Source organism: Lissotriton helveticus, chromosome 5_1 (genome assembly GCF_964261635.1).
Source record: "Lissotriton helveticus chromosome 5_1, aLisHel1.1, whole genome shotgun sequence".
Taxonomy (NCBI): Eukaryota; Metazoa; Chordata; class Amphibia; order Caudata; family Salamandridae; genus Lissotriton; species Lissotriton helveticus.
The window spans coordinates 1,219,898,972-1,219,920,664 of record NC_136065.1 but is presented as its reverse complement, the minus strand read 5'-3'; the positions used below and the strand labels follow the sequence as shown (position 1 = coordinate 1,219,920,664).

At 42.6% G+C, this 21,693-nt stretch overlaps 1 protein-coding gene across 2 annotated transcripts in view; it reads right to left on the bottom strand.

Annotated features, from left to right (window-relative positions):
• WDR11 (WD repeat domain 11) overlaps positions 1-21,693 on the bottom strand; it is a 677,364-nt gene that overhangs the window by 76,950 nt on the left and 578,721 nt on the right. For both annotated transcript variants that reach the window (XM_078643933.1, XM_078643932.1), the window contains 2 exons: positions 13,864-13,929; positions 7,725-7,911 (listed from right to left, as the gene is read on the bottom strand). In XM_078643933.1, the coding sequence (XP_078500059.1) occupies positions 7,725-7,911; positions 13,864-13,929 (253 nt within the window). The remainder of the gene's footprint in view (positions 1-7,724; positions 7,912-13,863; positions 13,930-21,693) is intronic.

Genomic DNA, 21,693 nt, shown 5'->3' with positions numbered 1-21,693 from the left:
GGAACTAAGGACACTGCAGGATGGATAAGTGTGTGTGCCAACCTTGCAACACATCTCACATTAGTGGCCTTTTTCTGTTAACACACTTTTATTAGTAATGTGACTGGTAGCGCACTCTCTTGGTCTTGCATGAAATCATACTCGTAACTGTACACATTCGGTGTTTGACATCATGACGAATAAACCAACTACATGTGTGCGGAAAATAAATTAGCATGACAACCACCACTGCCCCCACCACTAGTGCACGTGCACCACACCTTCAGCATGCTTTACTCAAACCATTCTGATGTACTTAGGAGGCAGCTTTTGATTTGTTAGAGGATGTGTAGAAACTGATTTGTGGAAGAAACGTGAGCTGTCAAAAGTATTATGTTATGGAGACAGTCTGTGACTTGTATGTTTAATGAGTTTCGAATCTGCAGTTTCCAGGGATGTGATTGAAGGGACCAGGTAGAGCACGCTAGGACATGAACAGGCTCTGGTCACTTGTGTACATTTTGTGCCTTTGGGAGGAGTTGTGTGGTGGACATTGGAAGTCGAAACCATCAGCAGCCTGGAAAACAGTCGTTCTCTCCTAGCATTTCTGCTGAGGTAGCCAAAACAATTCCAGGCACTGCTTATTATGTTTATTTTTGGCGATCCTGTGTCCCTTTTACTTCCCACATACACATTATGAAATCATGTAGTCCGACAGCTTATGGTCTGTCTGTGTGAACAAGTAGCTTTCCCAGCGCTCACGGAAGTAGCACAGTTATTACCACATAGTTGAAAGCCCAGATATGATTAAGTGAGCTTAGAGCTAGAATGCTGGTAAATACCTCACACATGTGTTCCTGCTGATGAGATGTTGACGACGTGAGTAAGCGTGTTCTCCACCACTGTATATTCAGGTGGGATGGCGTAGCCAAGAACACACTGACGGTGATAGTCTGGAAACTGCCACTTTAATTAAACAGGTGCACACAACTCAATCTGAAACCTTGGCACGGAGCCTTACATACCTTAATATCAGCTGCCTCTGTATTTCAAAGAGTGATGGAGGGTGTTTTGGTGTGTGTGTGTGTGTGAGACTGCTCCAGTGTGTGTGTGTGTGTGTGTGAGACTGCTCCAGTGGGTGTGTGTATGTGACTGCTCTGGTTGTGTGTGTGGGGGGGCTCTGGGTGTGTGTGTGTGGCTCTGGGTGTGGCTGGCTCTGGGTGTGTGTGGCTGGCTCTGGGTGTGTGTGGCTGGCTGGCTCTGGGTGTGTGTGGCTGGCTGGCTCTGGGTGTGTGTGGCTGGCTGGCTCTGGGTGTGTGTGTGTGTGTGGCTCTGGGTGTGTGTGTGTGGGTGGTAGTAATTGCTGTCTGCTGAGCTCGTCCGTAGGGTACAATAGTTCTCACATTTGCGAGAGATTAAGCTATTGGCAATGTAAATGACAATGCCATTTATTTATCTGTTTTCAAAACCAACACATAAATACAAATTTTGTCATTTACAATGCCAATAGCTCTAACTTCTCCAAAGGCGAAACCGTTGCATTGTAAATGCTTGTTTTCTTTTCTGGTACTTTCACTAGAAGACACAGCCGTAACTAATACACGCCTAAGGCAAACGGTAGGGTTCATGCAGCAAATGTATGAATTGCCTTGGTAGGCCTTACAGACATGCCTCAGAAATGTGCACTGTATTACATATCTAGCCGAGAGTTCCTTGATACTTCTTTCATACATCAAAACAATGCTATCCAGTCATTTGCCCGGGACAGTTTTGCACTTAGTTTTGGCTGTTAATGGTACTATAAGAAATTCTGCGTAGAAAGTATTATACAAATGCAAGTTTTATTCTAAACCCACCCTGTGACTTCTGCAGCTGTCTGAGAAGGTTGGTCGTGTTGTCACAGTATCCCCAAGTTTACTGTAACAGTAATATTAATATATCTAGGGTCTGGGAGTTTTCATGGGTTTCTTCACTGGTATAACTGGAAATACATATAAAGTCTGGGGACCAGCACCACATTGGCTATTGCACCCTTTCTCATAATAGGCGAAGGATGAATATCTCAGTGATTAATGGTCTTGGACAGTTTAGGCTCCAGGGCACATATATCATAGATAAAAACTTTGGAAAAAGACGATTTAACGGTATGGATATTCCAAAGTATACAGAGTTCTTCAAGACACATATTCCTCTTTGTGGCTTGTATGCCAAGTCATACTACAGTTTGTTATTCTGAGCGGTAAACAATGTTAAACTTTTTTAAGTGTGCCATTACAATGGCACACTTTAAATTAACAGGGTGGTGGAGTTTGAAAGAATGAAAGGAGTGTGTGGCTTAGGGAAAGTTACAAGTCAATGCACTGGATCACCCCCAAACTGACTCTGAGTATGAAGGAGAGTTCAGATCCGATTAGGACTCCCAAGTTTCCAACGTTCAGTGCTGTGGATGGAGGTGTTGTCTGACTGGGGAGCGAGGCACTCAAAGAATTTTGAGTTTCATTATTTTCCTTCTATCGGCATGATCTCAGTGTTGGCTCTGTTCAAGCGGAAGGAATATCTCTTTCAAACAGGAAAATATTGGTGTTGGCCTATTTTGGAAGCTTGTTCCCCAGATAGAAGTGGATTTAGGCATTATCACAATATAGGTGGAGGTTTCCCTCATTTTACTCCCAGAATTGTGCCATAGGGCGCACTCAAGTAAGAAGAGCAGACAGGATAGTGAGGACCCCGAAGCACTGCATATCACACCTTGGTAAATCAGGATTTCATTGGTCGAATTCAACTTTGTTGGCTGGTGTTGAAGAGAAAGGATCACTTCCAATCCCAGGCAGATCCAGCAAGTCTAGACCCTTCCTTGAGTCTACTCAGCAGTATTTAGTCATCCATGGTGTCATAAACTAATGAGAGGCTAAGGTGTTCTGATTTCTGGCTTTTATTCAAGAACAGTCAGGACTAATGTTCTTTGCAGGCATGCACTTGGTCAGGTAATTGTGAAGGATATAGTTTAGTGGTTCTTAGCCTTTTGAATTCTAGGATTCAAACCTAAAACCAATACACAACAATACATAAACAAGCATACATCAAAGATATATAAAGGTATGAAACACTTCTATTTGCAAACACCAAACATATACAAAAATTGCAATTTTAATTGTAATGGGAAGGTTAGAGATTCTACAAAATTGGTATTGTTTCTAAAAGACATGGTGACATGTTAGGCTTTAGAATATCACATTGTCTTTTTTTGTTCCTAATGCATGCTGTCTTTTTGTTAGCAGATACCCCAGCTTCAACTGAGGTCACCAATGTCTGCACAATACTTTGTTTTCTGTGCTAATCCCACAAAACAATTTAAGGATACTAACTTAACTTTTAGACGCCAAATCCAAATTTCTTCATATTTACAATGTGCTTTAAAATGTCCAATTTTATATTTTGCTTTTTGTTTTTTAAATCAAGATATATTTTATTAATCAGCTAATAATTATTTTCGAAAACGGTATAAACTGCAAATGATCTGACACAGACTGTGGTTGCACTGACATGTTGACAATTTATATATTATGAGTGAGAAGTAAAGCCAAAGAGTACACCACTATGTGAGTTGGGCCACAAATCGAAGGGCAGCATATTTTCAAGAAAGTCTGAAACCGGTAAGCTGGTTTGGACTATGGTCTGGATCCACAGGATGAAATCACTCATAATCTGTCTATCATCAAGGTGGAGGATTACTTCTTGGATTTTATCCAATACATGTTATATTCAAGGTGGAGGATTACTTATTGGACTTTATCAAAGAAAGTAGGGCTGTGTCTTTGAGGCTTTAAATTACTGCAGAAATGAAAGAAATATTTGGGTTAATTGTGAAGCGAAAGACTACACACCAAAATGAAAATGGATACCAGAAGAACATGTGCAGGTGAGCTCAACACTAATAACTACCTCTCCCCCTCACTATGATTCACTATGCTGGTAGAGATCTTGAAACCTGTAGGAAGGAGTTGTCGAGGATGGCAAGTGATTTTTCATGTGACCATGTTACAGATAGCCCCTCATGTGGCAGTGTATTCAGCTACTTAGGCCGCAAAAGTCCAAAGCATGCTTTTGGGCCAAGTGAATACAGAGGAGGACTGCTGTTATGTGAAAGCAAATCTCCACTGCACAGTTCAGAGTCCAGTAGGGAGCTGAGAGCTGGTGGCATTGGGTTCTGTATCAATGCTACGTATGGTTAAGGATTGCTCGCGTGTATCATAAGAGTTTCTCATGAGAGTGAGACAGGAGGACGGTCAAGGTGGCAACTTTGAACTATGTGATTTCATGCCGATGCATTTACAATCTGAAGGTGTCTGAGGAGGGAGAAGAGGCAAGCGGATTGATGACAAGGGAGTCATGGTAAACTGTGGGTGGTCTGCTATCAGACTATGCTGGCTTACAGGTAGTCTCCAGAAGACACTATTCCTTGATGGTACTTTTGGGTATGAAATAGATTTCTTTAAAGGTAAATAGTTTTTTTTCTTGGCCTAGATCTTGATTGTTTCATTGTCACTTGTAATGTTTTTGACTGAGTTGGAGAAGGACACAGCATTAAATCGTTAAAGCTCCTTCGATGTTCATGGTCTTAGCTGTGGTGAGCTCTTATTGAAATGTTTGCTGCCGAGATGGATTGTTAATGAAGAATGCAAAGTCAGTCTTGGGTATTTAAGTTTTTTAACATATCTATTAGACTAAGAGGAGGGTCTCTGGAAAGGATCGTTTTACCTTCCCTTTGTGGTTTGGATATGTTGGTTGGAGGGCAGGTTATGGAACGGATTTCTTGAGCAGCTTTTCAAAGTTTATCGGCTGGACCCATGGGCTTCTGTCAGAAGGCTATATTGTATAAAGTAGAGAGAGGGACCCCTAAGTCACTCCAAGGAAAATGGGGTATTCTTAACAAGTGAAAACAAAAGTTTCCTTTGGATATCGAAATAACCAGAAGCAAATTATTCACACATTGTACTTTCACACCCAAATCACAGATATGAAAATAAGAGACTAGGAGAATAGAAACCCAAACAATGAACTTAGCAAAGCAGCCACCAATTTGTGTCAATACAAAAAGTACTAAAAATTATACAATAGAAAATAGTTTTACATAAAATCATTTACATAAAGGCATATACAATAAATTAAATATATCTCACAATTAAAAACAATCAATTGCATACACTAGTATGCTACGTCTGTGGATAAAAAAGTGTGGATGCACCAAACCCCCCGAGAGAAAACACTAGATACTAAAAATTTGTCATAGAATTAAACACATTTGTAAAAAGGAAATGTTGACTGGAGCTTGATACCCGTTCCTCAATAAGTATCTATTGAACCAGTAAGACATCGAATTGTGTATAGAGTTGCGTCAACGCGTTTCGATGGCAATAACAAGTTTAAACCATCTTTTTCAAGACTTTGATAATTCTCTCAATGCAATTATTCAACTTTGGGAAGCATATATCCGGTGTGTAGAAAGCACAAACCAGTTTTCCTAAGAAAAGACATGATCATCACATTTACGAATTGTATCAAACAGTTGCCTAACAATGATTTCACTCACCCCCTTCTCTTTCTTAATCCCTCTATTTAGTTCAATCAGGATATCCCTTAGTATATAATGCATAGAGCTTATTGAGTGGCATAAATATAGAAAAGCAGGAAAGTTTATAGAAAAGAGAAATATCAAGTGATGAGTCAAGAGATAAGAACATAAATTACAAGTGGAGTTCAAGCAATACATGGTTAGGAAGCCTTACCTATTATATAGGTTGCTATGACATACCGAATATACATTAGAAGAAAGATATGTCTGCTTCTATAATACCTAAAATATGAATAAAAAAGAAATCAGTGGATGTCTGTTTGTGAAATGCGAGTCCTTGCATTGCTTCAACGCCTCTTGTAATTTATGTTCTTATCTCTTGACTCCTCACTTGATTTTCCTCTTTTCTATAAACTTTCTTGCTTTTCTATGTTTGTGCCCACTCAATAAGCTCTATGCATTATATACTAAGGAATATCCTGATTGAAATAAATAGAGGGATTAACCCCTTCCGTGCTCCCTCCCTGGTGCTGCAAACGACCGTTGGCCGGCGCAGCCCCGCCCACCCTCGGAATTGCCGCTGCAGTTAAGGCGTTAAGAAAGAGAAGGTGGTGAGTAAAATCACTGTTAGGCAACTGTTTGATACAATTCGTAAATGTGGTGATCATGTCTTTTCTTAGGAAAACTGATTTGTGCTTTCTTCACACAGGATATATGCTCCCAAATGTTGAATTACTGCATCGAGAGAATTATCAAAGTCTTGAAAAAGATGATTTAAACTTGTTATTGCCATCGAAACGCGTTGACGCAACACTATACACAATTCAGTGTCTGACTGGTTCAATAGAAACTTATTGAGGAACGGGTATCAAGCTCCAGTCAACATTTCCTTTTTACGAATGTGTTTAATTCTATGACAAATTTTTAATGTCTAGTGTTTTCTCTCGGGGGGGTTTGGTGCATCTACACTTTTTTTATCCACAGAAATAGCAGACTAGTGTATGCAATTGATTGTTTTTTAATTGTGAGATATTTTTTTATTTATTGTACATTGTGCATTTATGCAAATGATATTATGTAAAACTATTTTCTATTGTATCATTTTTAATACATTTTGTATGGACACATATTGGTGGATATTTTGCTGAGATCATTGTTAAAGCTTATATTCTTCTACTCTCTGATTTTCATATCTGTGATTTGGGTGAGAAAGTACAATGTGTGAATTACTTGCTTCTGGTTATTTCGATATCCAAGGGAAAATTTTGTTTTCACCTGAGAAGGCCATATTGTACTGTGGCAATAGGGCGAGGGCTTTGTTAAGTTAGCTGTGGAGAACAAAGATGAAATGGGACTCTGAGCGTAGCATGCCTAGTACGCAGATTTAAAAATTAGAAGTAGGTAAGGGTGGAAACTTGCTAAACTTGAAATCCGCTATGCACAGACCCTTATTTCTTGAGCTGGTGTGAGTGCTTGGGGTATGGATGGCCACAAGTTTGAGGGAGCGATTCTAGGGTGGATTTCGACTTTGGGAGATGCACACTTTTTAGGGTGCACTGATGTTTACACACTCTAACTATGGAAGATGACAGATCTGCTGCAGTTTGGCACATAGCCTACACCTCAGTTAAACTCTAAATCTGACCCACTGAGAGCTGTGCATGATTATAGTGTAGGCGGCTGACCATACATTTTACAGTGAGCACTATGAGAACTGCACACAGAGACCCTGAGAGGCATTTAGAGTTGAGCATAAATACAGAAAGGGAAAGGGAAAGGGAGGGAGAGGGAGAGGGAAAGTGAGAGGGAGAGGGAGAGGGAAAGGGAGAGGGAGAGGGAGAGGGAGAGGGAGAGGGAGAGGTAGAGGTAGAGGTAGAGGTAGAGGTAGAGGTAGAGGTAGAGGGAGAGGGAGAGGGAGAGGGAGAGGGAGAGGTAGAGGGAGAGGGAGAGGGAGAGGTAGAGGTAGAGGTAGAGGTAGAGGTAGAGGTAGAGGTAGAGGTAGAGGGAGAGGGAGAGGGAGAGGGAGAGGTAGAGGGAGAGGTAGAGGGAGAGAGAGAGAGAGGGAGAGAGAGAGAGAGAGAGAGAGAGCAGCTTGTAAAATAAAGAATAGTCCATATTCTGCTATGTCACAAAAAAACATTGTATTTATTTCCCCACAATTGCTAAAGGTTACCTGAAAGTAGGCATTCTCGCACAGTAAATCGTAGCATATGTCCAGGGGGCTGAAACAAGTATCTGGGGGCAATGCGGTGCCTTCGTCTGTGGAGGCTGGAGCAGCGCAGCGAGTTGCCTTGGTCAGGTTATGCAGGTAGTGGGCTGCCAGAGTCCAGAAATGCAGCTCAGATTCATCCCCAAAAAGTCTGTGGAGAGAAAGGAAGTTTACTAATCTGCATCACAGAGATGAATGGGAAAAAAGAGACTAACCATTCAAGGATATGAACCGGCACCAAGACCAACACTTTTCCCTCGGCGAGAAATATGACCTAAAACCTCTGCATTTTGGAACTCAAGGAACACCATGATTATGGCAACAGTGTATTTTACTACTATTTTCTGAAGTAACTTGAGGAGTTTTTAAAAATAATTTACTTCTATTTTTCAGGTTGATGGGCTCTGTATGCTTCCATGCCACAATCGTCAGAGAAATTAATCTCCATCCTGTCTGTCAGAGAGGAAGGGGACTTTCCTCTATTTTTGGCCATTGTTTGAAGTACTCCCTGCTTCAGTCTCATTCCTCATTTCTCTCTTCTTCTTGCCTGCAGAACAGATGAGTTCTTATGCCTGATTCAACAAGCAAAGCAATATGTTGGCGGTTTTAAATTGCTGTCCTTACCTTAGAGAAGGTAATACAACTCTTTTCAGGATAGACAAACATGGCTATGCGAGCTCAAGCAATACGTAATAAGCACAAGCAAACTTCAACCAATGAGGCGGTGGTATTCTGAACTCCACGCTCCCGAGAAGTCAGGATACTTGAATTTTTCTCCTGTATGCAAGGAAATCCTGTAGTGTTTTCAATGCCTTCCACACTTTGAAAGAACCTGCCTGCTTCTGGTAATATGGAAAAGGACTCTGTGCCAAGCAACTCTTGCAGCACAGATAAGCTGTTTACAATCACTTGAGTGTGCAGTTAAAGCCTTTGGTCAGGGTAAGCCGTTCACTGTTTCTGGAATCATTATTTTCCATAAAATCATACATTTCTGTCATAGAATAGAAATTTTTATTTAGACCATGTGCTTCTTGTGAGTTAAAGGTATGCGATGATAAACTCCAGGAGGAAAGCATTTATTGTCATGAGCTGTAAGACAGTGACATTTTGCCAGCCTTTCTAGGAGAAGACTCTGAGGGAGCTTGACAGATCGCTGGTATTGTCTTTGAGAGGTCAATTCCTAAAAGATTTTATATGCATTACACACACACCTGGCCCGGCCACCCAGTTCATGCAAGCCTTCCCTGATTAGATTGCAGAACACGGTCTTACTAAAGCCAGTTTTACAGTATTAGGAAACTTAAATTTACATTTATGGATTCAAATCTGCGAGACTGCGAAAAACCTGTTACTAGACCTGGTGGCGATAAAATGAGTCTCATTCCCCCCTCATAAGTTAGGTCACCTACTAGACCCTATATTCTCAAATATAGTGGAAATGGCCACAGATGACCCTATTGGTATTTACTGGTCTGACCATACGACTATACCTTTTCAACTCTGTGGAACAGGGAGTAAAGTCACCCCACCTCCTCTCACCAACCCAGACTGCGACGTTATTGCTCAAAATTGTACATAGCAGCCTGGGAACGCATACTTACCAACTCCAACCAAAAATGGAGGGGATATTGAAGATAGGTACACTATATTTGAGGCGTGGATGCAAAATGCCCTGGGCAGTTTAGCACCGTTTAGTGGGTCGGATGCCTTTGTGCTTAACAGAACTTAAGGAACTTAAAAAAGAATTCAAAAAAAGGAAAGGGAAAGGAGAAAAAAGTAGGATGACATCGTTAAGGATAATTATTAGAGAGCAGTCAAAAAATATTTTATGCAATCAGGAAAGTTAGAGTTAGCTATATTGTCAGTAAGATTGATAATGCTTCAAATTCATCTAAAGAACTAGTCAAAATCACGCTGTCCTCCTCCGTCAGAGGCTCGATGCAACATGATCGCGAACTCTTTCCTCGAAAAGGCGATCAAAGACGATCGTAGCATAATTCAGCCTTTTCGGACGTAGCATGCCAGCAAAGTTGTGAAAGAAAATATAACAGCCTTTCGGGCTATTAATCTGAAGATCACAGAAGAAATTTGAAAAACTGTTAAATCAGGCTTCCTGCAAGACTCTGCCATTTCTGATATAACGCTAAAAGGTGAAAAAGTAGTGTTATCTACTTTGACAGACATGTTTAGCCACTCATTTACAGTCTGGGGCCGTCCCTCCTGTATGGAAACATGCCATTCTCAAGCCTTCACTGAAAAAACCATCCGCGGACTCCCTAAAATGTCAGAATTACAGACCAATCTCCCTCTCGCCGGGACTGAGCAAAATCTAAGAGAAGTTTGTACACAAAAAGAGTCTCTTCTCTTATTCTGAGACAAATTATGTATTACACCCTTCCCAGACAGGCTTTAGACCAGGAAGTAGTATAGAAATTGCTCTGCTTGCAGCCATGGAATACCTTAGAGCCATCCTTGATCAAGGTGGGTCAGCGGCTCTAATTCTACTGGATCTTAGCGCCCACTTTGATACCGTCTCACATTCTGTTTTAGAGCTAAAACTGCTTACCTCCATCCTTGAAAACATAACTTTTCAAGTGAATGAGGGAGTCATTCTGTCCAAAACCTATCCCCTTAAATGTGGGGTCCCCCAGGGCTCTACACTTAGGGGGTCATTAGGATGGCGGACGGACTTGCGTCCGTCCGCCACCCCTGAGTTTGAGGGACCGTCCGCATGGGCAGCGGCGGTCCCTCCATAGCAAGTAGGATGTGACCGCCACCCTGGCGGTCACATCCTGTATGTTTTACATTGCGGCGGATGCTGCTTGAAGCAGCATCCGCCGCAATGCAAAAAACGAAAGGTGTGCATTTGCATGCACAAAGCGGCAGGCACCGCGTGGTGCCTGCCGCTTCGTGCACGCAAGGGCAGGGGGGTACCATAGGTACCCCCCATGTGCACCCCCCACGCAACCTTCACCCAGGGGGCCCGCAACGGGCCCCCAAAGTGACTGTCCGTATGCTTTTCCACGGCGGAAAAGCCGCCGCGGAAAAGCATGACTCACCCTGCATCCTAATATGGCTGGCGGTGTCTGATAGACACCGCCAGCCATGTTATTGCTTTTCCGCCGTGGTCGCCTTCCGACCACGGTGGAAAAGCGGCGGACGGATTGGGAGACCCACCAGCCATCCTGATTTGGCGGTGGGTCTTTCAGGCCTCCTCGGCGGATTTCCCGCATACTCCGGGCCGGCGGTGGCTTCCGCCGGCCCGGAGTATGCAGGAAATCCGCCATCCTAATGACCCCCTTAGTCCCATTCTGTTTAACCTATATATTCACCCATTGGACGACACTGTGAAGACGTGAAGTTTCTCAATTATACAGATGAAACACAAATTGTCATCTCCCAGGAGGCCCCCACACCAAAAAGACATCATATCAATCCAACAACTGCTTAAAGTTGGTACTAGAAAGGATGTGTGCAAGCAGTTTGAAATTATATGGGGACAAGACGGACCTCTAGTGGTAGGAAATAATCCAGCCCACAGGGTGGAGGTGAATTGGCCAGATTTTCTCAGCACTCAGACCAACTCCAAAAATGAGGTCAAGTGTTTGGGCCTTTGGATCGACAGAAAGCTATTCATGGAGGTGCAGGCCAAGAAACTGGCCTCAAACTGCTTCGGCCTATTCGGGACACTAAGAAAAACTTTAAGATGGCTGCCTGAACCGTCAAATCTGTCATAAAAAGACTCCAGATGATCCACCGCAGCCTGGATTCTTCTAAAAATCCCTCAACATCAATCAGCCTCAGCGGGCCTGGCAGCCTTGCACTGGCTCCCTTTGTTTGAGAAAATTCAAAGCACTCTGTCTTGCGCATTGAGCAATGTACAAGAGTACATTGTCTGTCTGATACGAAGACTGGTAATACCATACAATCGCACAAGAACGCTTCGGTCCACAAACCAGCAATTGTTTGTGAAGTCCTCATGGTTAAAAAATCCAGTGGTGAAGGACGCTCCTTTGCCTTCTTTGATCCTAAACTCTGGAATGCTCTTCCAGGGAATAATAAAGACCGAGTTTGAATTGAGATTTAGAAAACTTTTGAAGACTTTCCTGTTCATCTAAATTTTGCAAAACTACTCTTTCAGCAAACATGTAAGCACAAGGCTATGTTACCAAAACAATGTCTCAGAGTTGGGAGGTCCTTTTGGGTAGCCATCAGCTTTAGAGAACTACATGAATAGAATAGAACAGAATCTTCGACTGCCAGACAGATACAAAAATAAAGATACACAGAGAAATGTGCTAATGGGGAAGAAAGAGTGAAGGCCCTAGGACGACTGTTCTGGGTTTACTCCATGAAATTCCTCTTGATTGCCCCCCCACAACCATTCTACACCCATTCAAGAAAGGCTCAAGCAACTTACAGCTCTCAACTGCGCCCCCCATGTTGTTGACTCCATGAGATCTTTAAGCATAACTCTGGACAAATACTCGAATACGTAAGACTATTGTGGGAGAGGTGTGACGCCGCGGCCAGGGCGACTGACGCTGGAATCTGGGGACCACGGTTCGATCCCCGGCTCCGGCGGCAGGTTTGCCCAGCACCATGCGACTCTGGGCAATAGCTCGCTTAATCTTCCCGACGGCCCCCAGCGCCTAGAGACCCTTACGGGTGATTGTGCACTTTACAAATGTGGACAAAATGTGGACTTTATATCAGTGCAACAACAAGAGGTGCTAACCACCATTCCAAAACACTTAGGAAAATCAAGCCATTCCTGCCTCCTGACGACTTGCAGGTAGCAGTATAATCCTTAGTTATCTCCTGATTGGAATATATGTAATTGAGGCCCTGGCAGGGTTGCCCAACGCTAGACTGGTCACTTTAAGGGCCACCCTGAGATCTGCTGCCAGACTCATCACGGGATCAAGAAAACATGATCACATCACACCAGACATAATTCCACTCAATTAACTATCGCTGGTAGCTAGGATTCGGTTCAAGATAGCCTGCTTGGCGCAGAAAGCTCTTCACTATAAAATTCCCTTTTACCTGGCAAAAAACATGGACTTTCTGGTTTGAATCAGGCCCTAAGAAGCTCTAACACTTTCCTGCTGAAACTTAACAAATTCAAACAGAAAAGAACTTACAAGCGCTCCTTCTCTGCTCTTGCCCCAAGAATATGGAACACTCTTCCTCCCAAAATCAGATCTAACCCTTAGACTTCCTCATTCTAAAAACAAGTCAAATTGTTACTCCTCAACAACCATTCACAAACGTCCACCTGAAGCCACCCTAACTAACTTTTGTTTCTTGTCGACAACATGGGTCTCTCATTCAACTATGAAATTTTTGTTACTTATATGTTCCACATGGTTGGTTTGCTCTTTTTGTACTTGTGAACCAACTACATTTTTAGTATGTACACCTTTATCTGCAAATCGTATTCTGCCTCTCTGTACAGAGTTCTGATACCCTTGTGGGTCTTACTGGCTCTAAATAAAACGTTTTAAGTAAATAAATATTCCCCTCGGGTGACAGAAGAGAACTCAGCATTCTCAGCAATGCTGGATTCTCTCACTTATAATGAGCGATTACAAAGGGACTAGCATTGTATGAGCCATTACACAGACACATGAAAAGCAGTAGCAACAGCGGTACAAACCTCTACGACACAACATGTTCACTGAGGCAGCAGCAGACCAAGCTACCCTTCACACAAAGAGCCGGTGTAGCTGCAGTACATGAGCCCCATACAAATAAAAGTTGTGGTAGTCAGACAACTGCACGTGGGTGTGCGTATACACACCCGATAAAGGGAATTCGATGCACGTGGAAGCAGAGCAGGCTATTCACACAGTCAAAGTCAATTTTCTATAGCAGTGAAGGTAAGGTAGAGCTCTATGAGAATGCACCCTCTAGATGTATTATCTGGGTTTTTCCCAGCCATACTGTATACATGGGTCCTGTTATGCTGGATTAAAAAATGAAGTGGAAGAGATGGTATCGGTATAGTTTACTTTAAGAGTGATACTTGTACAGTTGCGTTCATATTAGGAGCAGATTTCTCTTTGCAAAAGGTTTCAGTGTTCCTAGTGAATGTTACCTTGCAACCAGAAGGCAGCGCTGCAGAAGGGAGAAGTCAGGATCCAGGAACAACCTCTTGATGTCACTGAAAAACACAAGACCAAATAAGATCTGGTTACAAATGTTGCTCAAGAGTGAACTATCCCCGTCTTATTTCAATACCCAAATGTGAGGTACTTCAATGCATTCGCATTTTAAAAACTTAGGTTTTAAACATCATAGTGAACGTTCTGTAGAGGAAAACGTTTGCAAAACTTCCAAACAGCAGATCCTTCAAAACCAGTGCTCTTGAAAGTTCAGGCAGTCAGATATTGCCATAAACTTGAACTAATCCCTCAGATCAGTGAACTGACGTTAGGAGCAGATGGACAGATATTGGCTACTTGAATATTTGAGAGCTCATCAAACAGGCAAATTAAGCAACACGATGAACAGATGGGCCAGTTACTGCCAGTTCGGATTGAGTACTGGTGGCTAATGACTTAGGTCAATTAAAAATGTAGATGGCAGACACTGTAACGGCCACTTGAGCATGTGGGAAATAGTCAAACTGATCAATTACTAAAAGTGAAGTGTCTCCGAGATGGAGTGAGTGCTTCTCAACCTTCTACTGCTAATGAGCAAGTGTGTGGGGCTGTTAAGGGCCTCCGCGCAAACCATGGTGCTGTTTATCGGCTGTAGACGAGCGGACCACTTGCAATAAGGAGGAAACTTGCATAACATTTAAAAGTAATTTAAAGAACAGGGGCTTCGATGCTTTCTTGGACCAAAATGGATCCAAGGCCAATGCTTTCTCCTGAGGGATGACATCTTTCATTTGAACAAATAAATGCTTGTTTCTATAGCTAAGAATCAGCTTTCTGATCACTGTTTTGAAAGCACTGTTTGTAAGGACTAGCAGATTTTCATCATCGCTCTCCCAAACAGCTGCTCTTGAGGCTTGAGACATGCTGCACCATCTCCCCTTCCCATGTATCTCCTTCGCACCTTTCTGTGCGACAGCCAATGTTTTCTACACAAGACTCACATGATTTTGAAGAAAGTCCATTCTGAGGTCTCCTCAGACAGGTGGCAGACATGTGCTGTGGCTGCTCCACTGTAGGGTGGACACTCCACAGCTCTGAGTGCCGTAGGGGCACTTCTCAAGGCATGGAAAGTGCTTTCGCTGCTTAAGAATAAGGTGGTTTCCTGACAGCAAGAAGCGTGTCCAGAGAGGAGAGTAAGTGGCATTAACTGTATGAAATTGCTTTTTAGCCACGTTCTGACACCTTGAATGGGAATTTTGACAATGTGCTTACAGACTGATCCTATATGAAAGGATGATTTATTACTAGATCCCTATAGATTCCATTTCAGTACATTAACACACATCACATTTGCATGAATATTTTTATGACTTCATCTGAATTCTACAACTAAAATAGAAGAAATACTTACCACGGTTTTGTTCAGCAAATACATATTAATTGTTGACTAGGACTATTGCAAAGGCTTTGCTGAACTACTCATTTTTTTAAAACGCCACTTCTATGCATGACCAAATTAATCCAAATTAATCCAGAACACATTCACATCAAGTATCTATACAATAGAATTTCCCAGTGGAGGCTAGTGATACTTCAAAGTGGTAAGGCGTAATACTTGCCACAGGTTCAACTCATTGTTTGAAAAAATTGCCTTAGGTGTCCTTACACACAAATGTACCCATGCACTCACACTTACTGTTTTTGACACACAAATGCACTTGCACACATTCACACATTCACAACTACTGATATTCAGGGGTGCTGATCTGAACTCCTGGGGTACAGGTGTTCTGCTTTAACAGTTCAACAGCTGCACTAGGGACTCTGCTCTGGTGCAACTGCAGCTGCTGCACCAATGATAGATGCACCCCTTACTCACTCCCACTCCCTCATTCTAGCCCACTCTCACTGCTTTACTCACTCCCTCACTTCCCATTATTCCAACTTACTCTCACTGACTCATTGATTCTCACGCTTTTATTCTCATTGACACACTCAAACACAATAAACAAACACACATTCACTCAGTCTCATTCACTATCAATCACTCATAGCACACTGTCACTCACATATGCACAGAGAAACAAGACTGAGTTGTTCTTGTTACTTACCTTTCTTCCTTAGCTGCCAATTCAGAGGCTTCATGGCAGCAGCAGAGCAGGAATCCGGCGCTAAACAATGGAACCAACAAGTCATGATTCCCAACAACAAGCCAGACAGATCAGCAGCGCCAGATTTCAGAGAAAGACCTACCTCGAGCCCTCTCCCAGTTTCTTGATGCACAGCCCCATCAGAAGCTGGGACAGTGCTAGGGGCTCTTCCCCTGCTCCTCTATGTGGCTCCTCCTCCTCCTGTCGTGTCCCAAGAGCCCAATTTTAGCAGATATACTGTGCTGCCTGAGGATTGTGCTTGTGTTAGGGCATCGTAATTGTACTATGCCCCTCACATATGCAATCCAGACATCCATCTACAGAGTGCTGTGTTTTTAAACAACGCTGTCACTGTATCGTCGCTCAGCCCCTTCTTCCCCCTCCTGCCATAAGGAGTCTGGAGGAGATGCCGAGAGGGCTGACATGCGCACTGCAGAGTTCATGTACAAACGAAAGTTGTGTTTGCAGGACCTCCGCTAAAGTGAATTATTACAAGTGTAATAATTTGATTTATCAGTGGCTCTATGGACTCTCAGATGGCAGGGCTACGCTCTAGAGCACCCCAAGAGAAGCTTCCCCAGGAATTACCAAAGGGCTAGAGAGTGTGACCCAATTCAACCTTCATCATCTAAGGCAAAGGACACCAGTAGATACTGTCCAGTGCAGCACACTACAATTTTCACTAAGGAGTGTGGAACAGACAGTTAAATGTTAGTGGCGCATAAACTCAGCTTCCTGTTGGAATTCTTCAACTGCCTTCTACTGAGCAACAGTAAAGAATATGTAGAACTAAAGAACGACATGTGACCCAATTCAAAAAGTGTCCAGGTTATATAATAGCATGAGGGTAGGGCGTCCTAGAATTATGAACACACACACATATAAGGACGCACACAGTCTCGTGCAACTAGCGCAGTTGTATCAAGAGAACACATGCCACCATACATGGCTGGCAATAGAGGAAAGCACTGCCTGGAGCTTAAAAGGTCTGACACTGAATGCATCCATGAGCACCAGTCCATGGTATAGGCAATCTGACCTACAGGAAAACAGACATTTCTACAGGCTTCTGTGGATTAGCCATGTGTCAGGAACACCATGGTATGTTGGATTCTGCCCAGAGAGGATGTGGTCTGGAGGTAGAGGGGGAGGTCATTTCAGGACTTGATAGCTAGGTAGGAGAGGACCATCATCAACTGTTGCTTCTGCGGATGCAAGGGGTGTGAGCAAGGGAGAGGGAGGCTGAACGCAGGTGTCTGGAGAGTTGGTAGAAGTTCAGGCGTGGCTGATGTATGCTGGTCCTTGGTTGTGTAGGGCTTTTAGGTGTGGATCAGCATTTTCAATTGACATCTCTTCTGAATGGCGAGCCAAAGGAGCTTCTTGAGGTGGTGGGGTGATGTGTGTCCACTTAGGGAGCTGAGGATGAGTCTGGCCGCTGAATTCTGTTTGTCGGCAGTCTCTTCAGGAGGCGTAACATGAGTCATATGCAGAGTGCGTTGCCGTAGTCCATTCTGCTGGTGACTAGGGCTTGAGTGACGGTTTGTCAGGTGTTGAAGGGGAGGCATGAGCCACTGATATATCCAATTTTTATATTTTGATTTATAAAGTCTAAAGCCTGGCAAATACCCAGTAAGGCGACCTGACATTAGGGTATGGGCCAGTAATCATCTGAATTGATTTGTAGGTTGCACATAGGCAAGTAGAGTGGGCGCATTATGGGGTGAGTGATGGATTGGTATGAAAATATTTAGGTTAATTTTGAACATTTTACTTATATTTTTCACTTTATTCCAGCTCTTTGCATGCCTCTCCAGGATTCTTATTCCCTTGAATCCTGCATCAGTTCACTGACATAATATCAAAACCATAAATATCGGGCTAGAGAAATAGCATGTCAAAAATATTGATCACAAAAATATTGTTTTTCTATACGTAAAAAGGTAATTAGAAAGATATCGAAAAAATATGGGTTTACACTATCGAACAATATATACAAAAATATTGTTTTCTAACATATATACATAGTTAAAAATAGTAAATTTTAAATAGTTTAACACAACATTAATATAATGTAAATTAAATATATTTAAATATTTATAAATATATACTTATTTAAACAAAAAAACACATATATGGATGTATGAATGTTTAAATACGCATATAATGTAAAGGGTGGAAAGTTAATTATAAATTATATTTTTCATTATTAGTTATTTAATTGATAATTTTGCACATTGTGTAATTAATATGTTTTAAAGCTATATTTCAGGTGCAGGTTAAGTTTGTAGGGGTAAAAAGTGGGAAGTTAATCATGCATAATTAATGAATGATTATTTATTAATTGTTTAATTGATAATTATGTAAATTGTGTAATTATAAAACTCTTTGGAGGCTATCCTTGGCTTGATGCATGGGAGCAGCACACGTACAGTGAACGGAATCTAGCATGGGCGATGGGCGGCCTCAAATTAAGCACTGGCACTATGCGCATTTGGAACAAAAAGACAAGGTGATATGCTAGTGTCTAGCGTCACACTGCGTCTTTGGCGATAAAACCAAACACTGAAACGCTCCAACTTCTTTACAAAAATGAAAATTCCGAATTTTGGGTAATTTTTTGTTTATAAATTAAATAAAATATTGCATACATGTTGAGTTTGCCAGATAAATACATGTTTATATATCTGTGTGCACTGCTCTGAGGTTCAGGCCATAGAAACGCTTAGGCCAGGGTTGCCGGCATCCAATCGTGAGTCAGGGGAGGGCCACAGAAGTCGAAAGGTTAATTAACAACGACTGCTCTAAATATTCTGCAGGAGCCGTGCGTGGGGCTCAGCCCACAGATGCTCCTCTGGAATACGGACCCAACTCCAAAACAAAGTGAGGCATCTGGGCAATAATTACAGACCCTCTCAAATCCTTGGCGTCCTCTGCTCGGGGCAAAGAACACCACGACACCAGACGCGTTCCCGATGGGGTCTACGTGAATTTAATCCATTGACCGCTGTATAACCCCAAAATTATGCAAGACGTGTTATGAGCATCTTTAAAATTACAAAGACTACATTTTGAGACGGCAAAGTCGATAAAACGTTCATTAGAAAAATATAAAAATAAATATTTTTTGCAGGTGCAAAACCAGACGCTGTCACAAGATGGCAATACAATGTTACAATTAAATTATAACCAAAATACGTTTTATCTCCGGGGATGTTTTTGTGAAACATGGACCATACTGCCACCAAATGTGCACTTTCAGTTAGATGATGTCTCGTGAAGGATTTAGGATTTCGTTGTATCTAGATATGGCGTAGCAAAGACTTACTTGCTACAAATCTATATAATACACTTATATACAAGCTTTCAGCCAGACCTCGTCAGCCATTGGTCTGTTGTGTCGTTCTCGTTTTTATTCCATCGATTGCAGCATCCAGCAAGGGGCAATGGGTCAGACCACTTCATCCACGGGCTAATTTCACGGTGAACGACAACATTCTGCGGTTTCACAAGAAGCACATCTACACACAAGAACTACTACTGCAATATATGTTTTTGTAAAGCAAAACATAATTATTCTATTTAACCAATGTCTTTCAATATTGATCAAGGAAGGGCCAGTAGTTCCCCCACCAATAAGACTTTACAAAAAACAAGCACTGGCAAAGCTAAATGCTAGCAGCGAACGCCAGACATACTGGCAATGCTTGTTTATTGGATCTTTTAGGCTGTGCTGCTTTGTAGCTGGACTGGGAGGTAGACTGACACGCCCGAATACGCTTCAACCAAAATCACACCACATATTCTCTAACCCCAGAAACAGACGTCCTAAACTAAATCAATGATGAATCATCCCAAACAACCTCAGAAGAATCAGGCACTCTCGGAACAATGACACCTCCCACAAGCCACACACCAAAGCTGCCCTCTGAAACTATAGGTCTCAGGTCTCCAATGCAACTTCCATACCTGGCCTCGTGAAAGACTCTGCCCCTGGTGCTGTGGCACTCACGGAAGTCGAGCTCTGCTGCCCCTCTGGTCCACTATCATACCACGAAGCATCCTCCACCTCAACAGGACACGACTGGTGCTGGTGACGGGGAGGAGGTGTCATACACCAGGACTGCTTGATGCGTAAACTCATGAACACAATGAACTTCTCATTCCATTACCTCACTGCGGCAATTATAAAGACAGCACCTGAACCACTGAGGATGAGCGTCTTATATTGCCCACTGGGCAACAAAAACAGGTTCACAGTTGGCTTCTTTGACTGTAACACTCATCGACTGATCTTTGCTTGTGGTCATGTTTCCCCTCCCAAATCCTTCCTAGTGGATAAAAACAAAGCGCCTTTCCTAGTGGATAAGAACAAAGAGCCTTTCCTAGTGGATAAGAACAAAGAGCCTTTCCTAGTGGATAAGAACAAAGAGCCTTTCCTAGTGGGTAAGAACAAAGCGCCTTTCCTAGTGGATAAAAACAAAGCGCCTTTCCTAGTGGATAAGAACAAAGCGCCTTTCCCAGTGGATAAAAACAAAGCGCCTTTCCTAGTGGATAAGAACAAAGAGCCTTTCCTAGTGGATAAGAACAAAGCGCCTTTCCTAGTGGATAAGAACAAAGCGCCTTTCCCAGTGGATAAAAACAAAGCGCCTTTCCTAGTGGATAAGAACAAAGAGCCTTTCCTAGTGGATAAGAACAAAGAGCCTTTCCTAGTGGATAAGAACAAAGAGCCTTTCCTAGTGGATAAAAACAAAGCGCCTTTCCTAGTGGATAAAAACAAAGCGCCTTTCCTAGTGGATAAGAACAAAGCGCCTTTCCCAGTGGATAGGAACAAAGCGCCTTTCCTAGTGGATAAGAACAAAGCGCCTTTCCCAGTGGATAGGAACAAAGCGCCTTTCCCAGTGGATAGGAACAAAGCGCCTTTCCTAGTGGATAAGAAAAAAACACCTTTCCTACCCACAATGAAGGCTTCTTCTACCTTGGACCTGATTTGTGTAAAGAAACACCACATACAATCCTCGCACTAGGTCAGATAGGGTGGGATGGACCAACTCATGTTCATCAGAGCAAAATACAGCAAACATCAACCCTTGGTATGGTCTTAATCCTTTGTCATTTTTAGAAAGAATACTCTCAGAGCTCTATTATTTATTTTTATTTTATTTATGAATTTTGTAGAGCGCACGGCTACCCCCAATGGGGGTGTCCCGGCGCTAAAAACTGATTGGCAGAAAAGAGAGAAAGTAGACTACACAGATACAAAAAGCCAAGTCTTCAGGCGTCTACGGAAAATCACTTCAGATGGGGCAAATCTAAGATCAATAGGAAGACTGTTCCAGTATTTGGCTGCAAGGACAGCGAAGGCTCTGCCACCCATTCTTGTGCGACGGAATCTAGGCACACACATTAGGCGCAGATTGTTAGAGCGGAGATCCCTGACCGAGTAAGACAGCCTCAGTCTTTTTCTTAAGTAGTCTGGGCCAGTTCCATTCAACGCTCGAAAGGCAAAAATGAGCGTTTTGAACTTAATTCGGTTAGCTATAGGCAACCAATGAAGCTCTTTGCGAAATGCCGAGATCGAATGTCTATAGGGAATGTTACCAATCAATCTTGCGGCCGCGTTCTGCACCACCTGGAGACGTTCAATTTGGTACAGAGGAGCCCCTGCATAAAGAC